We start from the raw sequence: 15771 nt of genomic DNA on the forward strand, positions 1-15771 counted from the left end.
CCAGTACACAGTCTTGAATTTTATTGCAATAGCTGTGATTCAGTTTAAAACAAACACCTGCAGTTATGGTGGTGTACTTCAGGGAAAGTATTCTGTACTTCAGAAAAGCTGAATGGTGAGAGAGATGCACAGTCATAGTGCATATGGACTTGCTGGTAGTTGGATTTGAATAGGAAAGATTTAAACAGTAAAGTGCTTGGAAATTGGAATTATTAAATGTGTCATTGGATTGTAGCCTCATTACTTAGTTTGCAGAATCAGTGGTGTTCTCAGAAAACATTTTTCTGCCTAAAATTAAATTCTGCCAGGAAAGTTGAAAGTTTGGCTTAAATATGTAGGTGTTCTATAATATTTTTGGTCAGAATTGCTTTATTCTGTTCCCCCAATGCCTTTTGACTCCCTTTCCCTCATTGGGGCCTGCCTTCCCCTGTCTCACTTACCTATCTTTCTGCACCTGCTCCTCCCCTTTTCCAATTATTTGTCATATTTTTGTATGCTCTGTTTCTAAAAGATGATGTACAAATCAGTTTATTTACTGTTCAGCAGATAAAGCTGTTATGAAGTTGCATTGATGTTTAGGTGACTTTTGGGTGTATCTGCCTTCTTGGGTGTGCACTGCAGTGATCAGGCAGAGGACAGAGGCTGCTGTGAACAGTGCAAGATTAAATGATCTCCTTTCAGCTGTCCTGCTGTTCTAATCAGCATTTAAAAGAAAATTATTAGCATATTTAATGTTAATCTTAAATTATTAAAATAATATGTAGATTATAGGAATTTTTTATTTCTAATTCCCTTTTTATTATAGATAGGTGATTTGAAAGCACAAAATCTCTATGTGGCTATAATACAGAAAACTGTCCATTTCATTTTAGAGATAATTTTGTGTTTCATATACAGTAAAGCTACCCCTGTTTTATTATTCTGAATATGACAAGGAACAAACTTCTCAAAGTTTATGCTTAAAGTCTAGATAAATAACCTGTATATTTATGTCACTGTAAATGCATCACAAATCTCAAATCTGTTATCTTCTTAGTAACATGATCTCGCTGCTAATGAAAATGCCAAGAAACAGTTTTTAACAGCTTTTTAAAATACACTGTTATAAATAGCTGGGATTATATAATTTAGTAGCATGTTTATATAACTTCAAATAGCCAGAATGCTTTGTTCCATATATAAAACTAATTATTTTTCAAATGGTGTGTGGAAGCAGGTTTTTTGCACTGTGGATAGAAGTTGTATTTAACAGCGTATATTCACTATTTCATTTTTAAATGTGCTACTGCTTAAATAAATGGCACATTTTTCAAGGTCACTTTTTAGAGTGAAAGAAAGTGAAAACAAGTCAACAGTTTGTCTGTAATCAAGTGTTGATTTCAAACAACACTTTGTAAACCGAGTAATATCCCCCTCTTCATTTTTCTTTCTAAACTTCATTATCCTAGTTTGTATCATTTTCTCTCCACATGGAAGTCTGTCCGTCCGCATTTAATTATTTCTGTGGCTTGTTTTTGGATCCCTTCTCTTTCTTCTGTAACTCATTTTAAAATAAGGTGGCCAGAACTCAAAACAGGTGAGATTATCTTAGATTAATATACCAGCATCATAATGTCATTTTTGTGGGCTTTTTTCACCATCAGTTATAAGCATGCTGGCATCCTACTTGGGGTTTTGACTGTTCCTGTCCATAAAGCAGGACTGCTGTGGTGAAGGTGCTACCTGATTTCATTACAGTTAATTTCAAGTCCTGATGTTTATGCCTAGGAGAGCTCATCCTGCTGTTATTGTATGTTATAGCTCCTTTGCTGTTTATTATGTGTTTGATCACAGTATTCATTTTCAGTATGTCTGCCTTCCTTGCTGAAGGAAGCAAGGAAGCATTTCTTTTCACATTCCTTACAGTTCAGTTTCATTCTGAGATATTGGGTGGATATTTGATAACTGAAAGTTATCTCAGACTTTGTTGTCACTTTTCATGCTTACGTAGGCTTTCTTCGAGGTCTTCTAGGATCAATTCCCTATTCCCTAACAAGTTTTTGTCTGGGAAAAGTATGCAAAATGCACAGGCTGTCTTGATGTGACACTTGCTTTGGCAGGTGAATAAACTCTTAAGTTCTTACTTGCTGATATTTCAGCTAGGACTGAGGATGAATAAAAATTCTTCTCTTGGCTGATTTGTTTTTAATAATAATTAAAGTTTGTTTTTAAACTTTTTTTTAATAATACTTTTATTTTGTCTTCTGTAACTGCAGCTGATTCAACAGGTACTCACTCTCTGTACACAACATACAAGGACTATGAAATCATGTTCCATGTTTCTACTATGTTGCCATATACTCCGAACAACAAGCAACAGGTAAGATGGGCTCAGAAGGAGATAACTATTGAGTATTTATGACAACTTTTATGCATTACTAGCAAAAAACCACTTAAGGAATCAAAAGTAAAGGTGGCAGTCTCTGTGTCAGGGAGATGAGCAAAGTAGATGATTGTAGGTACACCATAGATTTTTCTCCATTGGACTGTTTTCTATTAAACTGTGCATTACTTTGATGTGAATAGTATGCAATAATGTCAGTAGCATATGTCAGGAGGACCACAGCATGTCTGATGATTCTAAATCATTTTAAACCTTCTACAGCTAAGTCAGTTGCCATTTAAGGTTTGCATTCAGCAAATTGTAATATGCACAGAGATAATGAGTGGGTGGTCCAGCACACTATACAAGAATATATGAGCCAAAATCCTTTTGTCGAGATCCTTTGTTTTCCCTTTTTTTTTTTTTTTTTTTAACTCTGTTATACTATTTGGGTAGAACTGCTTTGTTACACTGAAGTACCTGGTCTTGTTTCACACTAAGCCATATTGTTTTGTATGATGTATATGCATTTTATTCTAGAAATCGTGCTTTGGACTTCTGCAAATAAAATAGAGATTTTTGTTTTACAATGGAAGATAACATAGCATTCTTTTTAGTTTGCTTTTGTACACTAAGTGTTCTACTACTTTGTAGCTCACCTTCTCTTGTACTGTAGTCTTGTATTTACTGAAAGAAGCCTACCAGGAAATTATTTATAGCATGTCTTAAGGACAATGACAACTTATTTTCAACTTTAAATAGAACCTACCACTGGCTTATAAAAATGTGTGGAATGGGGGATGTTTTCCTGCTTCCATGTATCACCGATTACTCTTGATACTCACAGGGATTGTTTTTCCTCTTTGTTTAGCTTAAAATTTTCCCTTATAAGTTCACCCTCTATGCTACATATAGAAATGAAATTGTTATGAAAACAACCATGCCTGAAATATATTAGGTGAACAACTAATTCTGGTACTTGTTATATAACCCTCAATTGTTTCATTTTTCAACTTGAAGTATCACATGGGGAAGGAAAATGTGCTATAGTAATTTATAATAATGAGAAATTATTGGAAATTTGTGAAAAGTTTGTTTTAACCTTTTTTTTTTTTTTTTTTTTTTTTTTTTTTTTTTTTTTTTTAATTTTTCCCTCATTAAAGCTTCTGAGAAAACGACATATTGGAAATGATATTGTGACAATAGTTTTCCAGGAGCCTGGAGCACAACCATTCAGCCCAAAGAACATCCGATCCCACTTCCAGCACGTCTTTGTCATTGTGAGGGTGCACGGTCCCTGCACTGACAGTGTTTGTTACAGGTAGCTATTGCTGCAGTCACTGAACACATGAGTGCAAAGCCAGCTGTCATTCTTCTCCTAAATTCTCAGTAGGGAAATGTCATGAAACAGGAGGGTTAAGGAGGTTTTGAGTCATTTGAATTTAGAACTCTTTAAAAGAGTAAACAGGCACACAAATATGTAGATGAAACACACCCAGAGAGGAGACTGCTGCTCTCAGCTGTGAGTACACACACACACACACACACGCACATCAAGCACTTGGAAATTATTTTAGAATTGCCTTCTCACTTCTTTTTTATTGTTTTCATTAAGAGTATGCTAGAAGAATATTTTTGCATTGACAGAAATAGAACAAAGGAAAAAAAAACACTTCCACTTTTTGTGTAGATAATTTGGTCATCTAGTGTATGCTCCATTTTCGAAATTAAGACAGTGAAAAAGTGTGACTTAGCCTTTCAGGAAGAAGCTAAGCTCTCTGAAATATCTTCATTTCTTATCTCATTTCAGTCCAACAAAGAAATGACAGAGAATTATGCAGCAAAAAATAAAGTCTTAATGTGACCTTAAAGCCAATATGATTAAAATAGAAAATGGTAATTGATAGTAACATGTAATAAAGAAGTGCAAGATGATATTCCTATTAGTACAATTTTTAAACTAAATTGCAAGCATATAGAAATAATGCTTCTGAGTTACACTTTTTGACTATCATTGAAAGTTCTTACCTTTATTATATACAGAATTCTTAGAGTATATTCATTGTTAAATGTTGACTGATCTCAGAAAACTTCTATAAAGCATTTTAATTTAAAATATGAAATGTTAGACCAGTGGATTTAGAGCATGTATCTTGAAATGAGGCAGCCTTAGAATTTACTTGTTTTTGCTGAAATACAAATATTCACTTAAGTATTTTATTAAGGCGAGTGCTTATTTAAAGGAAAATCTAAGACTGCTGTGTATGAGTTGGTGTATTCTTTATTTTTTGAGTACATATAGATGGGTTAGAGGCTTTTCTCTTCTCAGAAGGTTTTGGTAAAGTTCACAGAGCATTTCTGAAACTGATGCTGAACTCTGTATTTTTATTAACTCTCCTGGACTAAGAATGTTCATGTGGCTACTCTTTTTCAGACTGCTTATTGAAAAATTCAACTGTTGCATAATTTATGTGAACACAGCTTTTCTTAAACTCTTATACATATGTTTCAGCTCTTACCCTGTACACAAAGTGATTTTGAAGCAAAGGGAACATAGGAAATGCATCCACAAGGGCTGCAGATGCATCTTTCACTTGAATTGAAGCACAGATTATAACACAGATAAAACACAGATCTCCTTTTGTCTGTTACTTTAAGTAAAACACAGATATTAAAACACAGATCTCTTTTTGTCTGTTACTTTAAGTAATATGACTGCATATATTTTCTTCCTTTTAAAAGGCATAGGAATGATTGATACTTGCTAAACTGTAATAAATTCAAGTATCTGAGGGTTCTATTTTTGACCTTCAGATTCCTGAATCACCTCATTTTTCAAGTGTTTATAACTATAAGGGCTGGAACCCCACTGGTTGCTTAATAGTAATTTTGGCTTTAGTGATGGCACAGGCTTAAGTTTTAAGGGGAGGGGAAATAGGTGTGAAAAACAGTTGGAAGAATGTCATTGTTCATTCTGATACATAAGACCACCAGGACACTGTATGTTTTCTGTACTGTCTTTGAAATACTGTTCTTTCCTGTCCTCAGTGCAAAAACTTGATTTAAATTTGTAGAATTCTATGATGAAAAGTTTTTCTAGGAGACTTTTCAAAGTAAGTTTGACCTCTTTTTCACTGAATTATTTGGAACAGTTTCATGGATTCATAATTCTAGACAAAACAGGAAACCATATAGCATAAAAATGTACTGGAATTTATATTTAAAAATTACATAAAAGGAATAAAGTCAAGCACTGTCTGGGCCAGTGATTCTCTCTCCCAGCTAAGATAAACAGTATTTCAAAAGTTTGGCATCTCTGAGCATTGCTCACTTTTTAAAACTTCTCTAGCATGTGTTAAAGATTGAATTCTTATCCCTGTGATTCATGTCACTGAAAACTGAACCAAACAAAATCTTACTGGTAGTTTCTGGTAGGTTTTCATTGCATTCAGTAATTGTGTTTAACACTTAGGCTTCCATTTCTTAATAATAGATTCTTCAGGACCACTAGAGATGAGTCAGTTGCTTCATGAGCACCCCCTGTTGTATACTTTGAGATATACTGGTATACATTGGGAGAAAATATGACAGTAATAACATCTTTCAATATCAGTTGCCAGAAAACATAGTAATTAAAAAACAAACAAAAAGCCAAGGGAAAAAAACACCCCAAGCAATTCAGAACGGCAAAAGCAAAACAAACAAACAAAACACCCTGCCACTCAAAACCAGAAGATATGGCTGTAGATTGGGTGACTTAATTTTTATTTTTGATGTTCCTATATGCTCCCTCAAAAGATTTACTCTGAAATCTTAGTTACTGATTATTTGGGGGGAATTTCTCTGATTATGTTTAAGAATTCAGATAAAATCAAAATGTGAAAATAATACCAGCCTGTGTTCTAAGTGAAACACCACATACTTTCCTAATGTGGTCAAGTTTTATCCTATTCCTCTTTATTTCCATTACCATGGTATCTTGGCCAAAGTTAGTTAATGATTTTTCAGATCTAGTTACAGATATGTGGTGAATCCTGTTTGGACTGTTGGAACATTTCTTGTCACAAAACTGTTTGCACAGAGTTTCAGTCTCTCAGGATAGTTAGCCAAGTGAATGATACTGGATTGGAATGTCAAACAACTCTCATGTGATTTATATCAAAAGAGAATTGACAATTGAGAATAGCTAAGCTGGTGGTCCCTGTTGCCTAAGGCAATCTTATTGTCAGTCCATCACTTGGTGCAGGAACTAAAAGGAAGAGTTGAAAAAGAACGTGTCTGTTTCTACAGTGTATCTCTGAACTTCTCAGAAGTTTCTTATTTCTGGTATTTTCAGAGTTGTCTTCTATCACTGGCGTGCAATATCAGCTAGTGAGGTTTTCAGTCCAGAAATGCAAAGCAGTAATGTGATGTATATATGCATTCAGTCACCAGATGATTTTTGCAATGGAACTGGCCTTGTGAGATGGCTTCATTGCCTTTATCTTTTTAATGTGTTCATTTAATCCATATTTCTAGTGTTGGTCACACACTTGGCACTGCTTTCAAATGAGCTTTTCAGCATTAAGTAGCTACATTCTAAGCTAGCCTTTCTCATAGTGCGAGTTAGAAATTTTCTTTTTATACCAAAACCAAACAAAATTCAGAACTGCCATACATGAGTGATTACTTATCCAAAAGAAAACCCTCCAATTTTGTGCTTGATTCTCTTTTTAAGCTGTGGGACTGGGAATGATTCAAAAATGCCTATATGTAAAAAAGTGGCTTTCTGTTTATGCAGTAAAGGGGGCATAACCTCCACACTGGCAATATTAATATGTAAATTTAGGTGTATTGCTGAGAAAATAAAAGAAAAATTGAGGGAATGTATTGTCTGTAAGCAAAAACTGCTGACTTGGCCTAGAGTGAAACACTGTTTCTTATTGTTTTATTTCATTTAGTGTTGCTGTGACAAGATCCAGAGATGTACCATCCTTTGGCCCACCTATTCCAAAAGGTGTGACGTTTCCTAAATCAAATGTGTTCAGGGACTTCTTACTGGCCAAAGTCATTAATGCAGAGAATGCTGCTCATAAATCAGAAAAGTTCCGTGCGATGGCCACCAGGACCCGGCAAGAGTACTTGAAAGACTTGGCAGAGAAGAATGTCACCAACACACCCATCGACCCTTCTGGCAAGTTCCCCTTCATCTCACTTGCTTCAAAAAAGAAGGAAAAGTCCAAACCTTATCCAGGAGCAGAAATCTATAGTTCTGGTGCTATTGTCTGGAGTGTCCATGCAAAAGACTACAGCAAGGGTATGGAAATAGACTGTCTCCTAGGCATCTCTAATGAGTTTGTAGTCCTCATTGAACAGGACACAAAAAGCGTGGTGTTCAATTGCTCCTGTCGAGATGTGATAGGGTGGACTTCAACAGACACAAATATCAAAATATTCTATGAGAGAGGTGAATGTGTTTCTTTGGAGAGCTTCATCAGCAACATTGATGACATCAAAGAGATCGTCAAAAGGCTGGAGGTTAGAATGTGTTCTCTTGTTTGGTTTCCCTTCTTTGCTTTCTTCTCTCACCCCTTGGCCAAGTAAAGCTTCAGTTTAAATAATGCCTGGGATTCCTAAAAATGTTTAAATTGTTTATCGTGAAATTTATAAGGACTTCCCTGCTTCTGTTTCTCAAAGCTGAATATTTCTTTCACTTTTATCAGATATCAGCTAGTCTCAGCTGGCTGTGTGTGTGTGTGAAAAATGTATCAACGTATTAAAAAGACCGGGTCCTTCAGATGCATAAGTTGCTTCCCCACAACAAGTACAGAAGTGTCACATTATTTCTTTTCTTTGTTTTACTTCCCTTTCTCTGTTTTATAGACTTGCTGTATCTTGTTTTAAATGAATCTGCAGTATCTTTGAGACTTATTATGTTGCCAGCAGGGTGCAGTCCCAATCCCCACTGCAGCCTTCAGACATACTCTGAATGCATGCAATAAACTAAAAATGCAGTGAATCATGGTATCTCCCTATAAAACATCTATCCATGTTCATATCATATCCAATTAAGTTATGAAAGAATGTGCTACATTTCACTCTTACCTGTAATTTCACAACTGTAGTTGTATAGCAACCAGAAAAAAAGGAAATCTAGGCCCTATTAAGTTACTCCTGATGACAGTGATGCTCACGGTACATGGACGAGTTGGCATAGTCCCCAGTTTACTGTGCTTATTAGCTACCATGCTACCAGTTCTGACTGAGGAGTTATTTTACCATTTCCTGAAACAGCCAGAAATGGAGAATGTTTTCTGGTTACTAAAGTGTAAAAGACAGAGATGCTTGTGTAACTCCATGTGTTTTTCTGTTGTGTGCTGCTATGTATCTTCTAAAATTCCTGTGGTTGCAGAAAAAATTCCAAGGCAGAACTTGAGTAACCAAATTCTACTGAAAATCTTAGTTTAAGCAACAAGACCCATTTCAGCTGATTATGTACCTAGGACTGCAATATATATCCCTTGATTGTGTCCCACCATGATCCTTGGGAGTCGGTTGTTCAAAACTTGAGCCCCTAAACCACTGTTAGCCCCAGAGATGTCTCAATGCATTAAATTCTGTCTACATTTCAATTCCCAGCTTGTGACCAAGGGCTGTGAAACCGTGGAGATGACTCTGCGCAGGAATGGCCTGGGCCAGCTGGGCTTCCACGTGAACTACGAGGGCATTGTGGCAGATGTGGAGCCCTACGGCTACGCGTGGCAGGCGGGGCTGCGCCAGGGCAGCCGCCTGGTGGAGATCTGCAAGGTGGCTGTGGCCACCCTGAGCCACGAGCAAATGATTGATTTGCTCAGGACATCAGTTACAGTGAAGGTTGTCATTGTCCCTCCCTATGAGGACTGCACACCACGCAGGTATTTTACAGTCACTGTGCTTGCTCTGAAATTGTACCTTGTTTTGTGGGAGGAGCCACCATAGAGTGCTAGCCTCCAAAAAAATGTAGTGTAATTATAATACAGCATCCAATATTTTAAGGTTGGAAGAAGAGAGCAGGAAAATCTGCCCATATTCACTCTCCATGCTCTCCAAATATTCATTGAATACTGAAATGTAATAACATGTGTGAAGAAGTTCATGGAACCATTGAATTGAACATGGAAATCAAACAATTTTCTAGTCACAGTTGTGTGGTTAGCATGCATCAAAATTGATTGTACATGTTCCTGCCTGCTTTTCCATTTGCTGATAGTTTGTAATGCCTGTGAATATAATTCTTGAAAGCTAGAAATAGACTTACATGCTTCTATTTTCACAATAAGTAAGGCTGTAAATGGTGGGGGTTTTTCAAAGGTATGGATCTTACCAGAGAAATTGCTGCAAATGATTATTCTTCTTTACTCCATAGATCTTGTTGCATCTCTCTCACTTCCCATCTATATTAAGCCTGAAGTTCATGTTAACTATATTGATGTTTTTATAGTTTAAAACTGTTGCTTCATCAGAAATAAGCAATAATATGTGCATTTTTCTTAAACTGGACATTAAGTCCTTCTGTTTTTCCTGAATTCACACTAAAGCTTTTACAATTTTTATGAATTCTCAGTGTTGTCTGTAGCCTTCAGCCACATCACTTAGTCCCAGTCACATATTCCTGACATCCTGTGTTTGTATCCTAGAAATGCTGCTATGTGATTAAAATGGAATGATGTTTAAGAGAATAAATTTGCCCACAGGCTAGCTGAAGGCCTAGGATAGGTTTACCAAGAAGCAAGTACAGTTACCAAAAATCAGAGGATTCCTTGGAGTAAAAGACTGAGACAGCATTTTTGCACTGCTTTTTAAATCAGTCTATACCTTTGTAGGTGTAATTGCTAAAACTTTGTATGCTTGAGACTGGAGCTGAACTTTAACACATATTTATTATATTGATATGAATTTGCATCTCTGAGAAAAGACCTGATACTTGTGTAAAAGAAAAATTCCGTGTTTGTTTTTACTGTAAGCAGCACAAACTTCTTTTGTAAATGCCAGCAAAAGAGGAGCAGAGAGAAAAGGAGTTTTTTGTCCTTTAGCTGTCAGTGGAAAATTGAATACATGTCAGGGATTAAAATGATAAGTGGCATAAGGTCACTCATGAGATATTTGGAAAGCTTTTGTGCAGTATTTAGCAGCCTGAGCAAATGGAAAGTTCAGCTGCAATCATCATGAAAGGATTAGAGCAGAAAAATCAGTGTGGAAAGCACAGATCCTATTATTTCTGAACTAAATTAAGTACAGCCAAAACCAGGCTTACTTTAAGTGTACCCAAACCCATGGCAGTAAGAGAAATGACTGCACTTTTTGAAATTCTCAGAGAATTTTGTTGTTGCTGTCTAGTGAGCAAATGTTCATGGTTCGTTATTGCTAGTTATAAAATTGCATAAAGCAACTCTTGATCCCCCCATTTACTCTGTCCAAAATCATAAAAGTTTGAGAACTGTGGCTTAAATTTGTAGCTATCCTACGTGTATTACTAGAGACTTCAGTTAAGTATTTGCACAAAGCAGTTTCTCTTTTGGCAATCAGTTTTCTGCAACTGGAGTCCTTTTGTTATGTCCTCTGGAGGTCACTGAGCATTTCTACTACAGTAAATTCTGCAGACCATAACTAAAATGAAGATGTGTTCTGCTTGGAATACTACATTCATATGAGAAGCAGTCCCTATCCTAATAAATTGGTTGGCATGAAGTTGGAGGAAGATCAGGAGTGCAGTTAGATAAGCTGACTTGGCAACAGGCACATGTACAAGGTCAGTAGGAGATGCAAAAATATATCCAAATACCCCAATTCACATTCTCATGCCCTGTTCAGAGGCAAGCCTTGTTATGGTTAAGTCTCTACTAAACCATGGTTATTAAAACATCGCCACTGAACTCATTTAGTGGGCTGATTGCTGGCTTTGAAACTAAGGACTCAGCCTTAAGAGGAAATTGTGCATTCCTGCTTGTTAAACTGTAAGTACGTTGTGGGGGGAAAAAGAGCAACCCAAACTAAGTACGTTAGCACTAGGGAAAAAATAGCAGAGACATAAAATATGAAGAGAAAGGAAAAAAACAAAGGATATCAATTATCAATATTGTAGTTCAGTTGTGGGTGGCCTTATCTCCTGCTCATCCCTGTCTACTGTGCAGTGGATCACATCAGAGTGGCCTGGGAGACGTTCAGGTGAAGCTGACCTACATGTACTTCAGGAGCACACCTCATGCCTTCCAACTGATAATTTAATTTAGACATTAAGACTAGAGGGTAGACCAGCATAAAATGACAAAATGAGTATATTGTAGGCAGCAAGACCTCAGCACTGACGGTTTCACTTTGTCTGTTCCTATTAGACCACATAATTTGCTTGTGTCAACATGGCCAGATAACAAGTTCTGTCTTGTTTTCTGTTTTTTGCAGGGAAGATAGACTAATATTTCTCACCCCTAATGGTGTAGTTGCTTAGAGGAAGAGCTATGGGTTCAAAATTTTGCACTGATTGTTTTATTTTTCTTTGCATTAGAGAGTGATGTATGTAGATAAAGTAATCATGATAAAACATACTCATTTAGTATTCACTCAGATATATATACATTTGTCGAGAGAAATGCCAAAATTATCCTTACTGAAGTGGAAGATCACATCTTTTTTTCCAAGTGCCTCATTTGAAATATATGCAGAAGTTTGCCCTGCTTCTTATGTGGGCTGCATTAGCTTATGTCCTGTTCTAGTCAGATTTTTATGCTGTGCTGTTCCTTAGGAAGCAATGGGCATCTTTGGGGTTTGGCATCTACAGTTTAGCAAGTCTTTCCATAATGTGCAAATTTATCAACTGAGGTACTCCAAAGCCAATGGTGTTTTAAAGTTATGTATGGTGCCTTATTTCACATTACTCTTGTCTTTTAATGTCTGTGCATCAGAAAGGTGTGTCTCAAAAAGAACAAACATTTCAGGTCTTATTTGTCTAGGTGCAAGTAAGTTCTAAATCCCATGACTTTTTTAAGAAGGGGAGATATCCTTCTAACATACCTTTTTAGCTTTTCTAGCCCAGTATCAGATGGAGAGTATCAACTTGACCAGCTGGAATGCTGGAATGGATGCCTTCAAAGTCTTCTGGAGGGATAGACAAGGACAGGCATTGGGTTAGGGCTCAGTGATGGTGACAACAGGGTTGTTAATGTGTGGGAATCAGGGGTAAGGCCAGCAAGGCAGAGTCCATGGTAGTCTGTTGTGCATCACTCACCAGGATGAAGAGACAGACTCTCACCATCACTAGTCCTTTTTCTTGTGTGAGCCTTCTAAAATTTGTTAAATAAACGTTTTGTAGAAAGAAAATATCATACTTTCATAGAATTCATTCAGCTTCTGTCTTTAGATTTCTTGTGAACAGGAAACATGTTTTTATGTTTTATACCTGCATATTAATTTCTTAATTTCCAGGAGTTCTTCAGAAAACTACCGTATGCCAGTGATGGAGTACAAAGTGAATGAAGGAATGTCATATGAATTCAAATTTCCCTTCAGAAATAATAACAAATGGCAGCGAAATGCGAGCAAAGGACAGGGACCTCATGTGGCTCAGGTGCCATCTCAAATCCAAAGCCCAGTACCATCTAGGATTAGCTCTGGAAAAGGAGAAGGAAAAATGCCACCCCCAGAACGAGCCAACATTCCCCGAAGCATCTCTAGTGATGGGCGCCCGTTGGAGAGCCGGAGGTACGTGTCTTCTTCACAGATGGTTTTTCATTGCTGCTCTGAACCTTGCCTGGAAAAATTCACAGGAGTTTTATCCAAATATTTGAAGTATCTGCTTTTAATCATGGTTTTAATTAGTCAAAAGACAGCATGACTATTAGTGAAACAATAATCAAAAGGAAATACCTTTCCTGGCACAATTAACCACTGAATTAAGTATGCTGGGATGTTTCCCTGTGTTGGATGGTATTCTGAAACTGCTGTGTTGTTATTTAAGTTTTAAATGAGTTACAGTCAGAGTTTTAGAGCTAAGTGTTCATGAACTTAGTTATTTTGAAAAAGTAAATAAAAAATTAATCTTGTTCATAGGCTTGGTGGAATTGCCTAAAGCACCCAAAGCAAAAATAGTATCTGACAGGGTTTTTAGCACGAGAATTCTGACTAGAAAGGAAATTTTTCTGATCGGGGAGTATTCAGTGTTCGGACATTTTAGGCTAGAGGAGAAATTGTTCTAATTTTGGATTTCTCCAGGATGGTTTGGCGCTTTTTGTTCTTTCAAGTTCTTTAAACAAGAAAGCAATTGTTAGGATAAAGGCATCAAGTCCATAATGTATTAGTATTTTTATTCATTCGTGGAAAAATATGTATTTGGTATCATTCAAATGAACTGTCATTGGTTTGATTATCTATACAAATCTGTCTCTGCATTTGCAATGAGATCTGTGGAGGGAAGCAAGTTAATAGCTTGTATTTCTTATTTTGGACAATTCCTAGGAAGAAAAGCTTTAGATATGTTCTGATCATCTTTGTGGGTGAAAAAATATAAAACAGTGGTAATAAGGTGCATATTGTAGAAAATTTAAGAGAGTTCTAATGAAACAACTTTAAATTTTTTTCACGTCTTGAAGAACTGGGGATGGAAAAACATGATCAAAGGTGGTACAGCCAAGACCAAGAAATTACCAAGGTGAAATTGAAACTTCTGTGTTGGATAACTTGTTAGGAATTTACAGTGGTTGCTAAGGACTTAATAGTCTTACTTTCTTTTTCTCAAGTTTATACTTAAAAAGCTCCCATCCGTGGGAGTTGGAAAAAAAACCTGCAACACTGAAGGCACTAATAATTTCACAGAAAACCTGACTAGTTTGTCTGTTAAAAAAGGTTGCAGAAGCCACTGAAATGCTGGACTTGATTCTCGAATATGTATTTGGACCAACATAAAAACTGCATGGCTACAGGGTATATCTGTTTGTTAGAGCAAAAGACAGGCAGATGCTGAACTGGGAGGAACAGCAGCTGAGCTGGTGGCATTTTTTGCTCTCTCCAGTGCTGAACAATCTCCTTATGTAGTTCCAGAAGGCATAGTAATACCTGGGAAAAGCTGAAGGCAGTGACAGACTATTGGATTCTGTTGAGTTGCTGGTTTTTCCAGACGCTTCCATCTCGTCATGGTATTAACCAGAAAGCTTGGCTGCAGTCTCGAGTTGGCTCATGTCGAAGAGAAAGCCTTTGGCTGCCCCGAGAGAAGGGGTATTAACAACTGTGTGTTCCTTGTGCATAAAATTGTATGCAGGCAGCATCACATACCTAAGGCATTCAAGACTCATCCCGTCTCTGGAGGCTTCTAGAAGGGGGGTTATGGCCTGATAAATGTTTGCAAAGTGAAAATTACATTTTCTTAGTCAGTGCTTGTTTTCAAAAAGTGAAACTTTGACTTTTTCCTTCATTTTCAGGGCATGGAGCTGTTGGTTTTTTTTGTTGTGTTTTTTTTCCTCTAGGCATTCTTTTAAGTATTCTTTTTATTATTATTCAGAAAGGATTCTATTGGATTTTTCATCCTTGAAAGTATATTATCAAAGTAGCTTTTAAATTTCAGTGGGAATTTTTCTGCATGCTTGAAAAATGTCTTCTGTCATCTTTATGGTCTGCTAAACGTGTTAGTCTTGGGTAGATCAAGTTTAAATATATCATCACTTGCATAAGGTTAATGTCTTTACAGTTAAAAGTGAAGAAATACATTTTTTTGATTTTAAAGAAATACAGGAGGGGGAAAACCTCAACAATAAGCTCACTGCAAGACTCATTTGTCTTTTCTCTACATGATTAAAAAAAGCTTTGCTTTTCAGAAAGCTCAGATACTTCTTATTGTGTGAAGCCTTAATCAACGAAAGTGGATTTTTTTGTAGCCCTTTTAACTGTCTCATTTAGTTTTTCACCACTAGTTTTTGTATTTACCCTAAAAAACATGGAGGGGGATGTGCTGAAATACGTGCATGTTTCTGGTGCAGGCAGCAGTGATGGTGCTCTGCTGTGCTTTGCTCCCTTTAGTCCATTTAAGTATGTTAGAAATAAATAAAATCTGCATTAGCAGTCTTGAGAACAGGAGGATTTCACTTCATATTCATCCAAACATCATCACCCCATAGAGACTGCTATTGTAGGTGGGAGAGTACATTGCCTGACAATCCCTCATTCTGAGAAGGCAGACAGTCCAGCGTAGTACTTAAATTTGCCTTCTTTGGATTGTCTTCATATATCCAGTTTAATAGCTTATTTTCCCTGATCTTCACAGTACCTGGATCTTTGAATGTAGTTATTATTGATATGGGTGGGTATTTGTAGACAGGAAAAATAACCCAGAACTTTATAAATTTTAAAGTAAACCTCTATTGTTACTGCAACATTAAGACTAAAATATCTAATCATATAAATTCAAT

The 15771-nt window shown here is 36.6% G+C and overlaps 1 protein-coding gene across 4 annotated transcripts in view; it reads left to right on the top strand.

The window, feature by feature from the left end:
* SIPA1L1 (signal induced proliferation associated 1 like 1) overlaps nt 1-15771 on the top strand; it is a 175460-nt gene that overhangs the window by 125639 nt on the left and 34050 nt on the right. For all 4 annotated transcript variants that reach the window (XM_068193296.1, XM_068193293.1, XM_068193294.1 and 1 more), the window contains 5 exons: nt 2256-2359; nt 3526-3683; nt 7303-7879; nt 8981-9255; nt 12800-13075. In XM_068193296.1, the coding sequence (XP_068049397.1) occupies nt 2256-2359; nt 3526-3683; nt 7303-7879; nt 8981-9255; nt 12800-13075 (1390 nt within the window). The remainder of the gene's footprint in view (nt 1-2255; nt 2360-3525; nt 3684-7302; nt 7880-8980; nt 9256-12799; nt 13076-15771) is intronic.

Source organism: Anomalospiza imberbis, chromosome 6, assembly GCF_031753505.1.
Source record: "Anomalospiza imberbis isolate Cuckoo-Finch-1a 21T00152 chromosome 6, ASM3175350v1, whole genome shotgun sequence".
Taxonomy (NCBI): Eukaryota; Metazoa; Chordata; class Aves; order Passeriformes; family Viduidae; genus Anomalospiza; species Anomalospiza imberbis.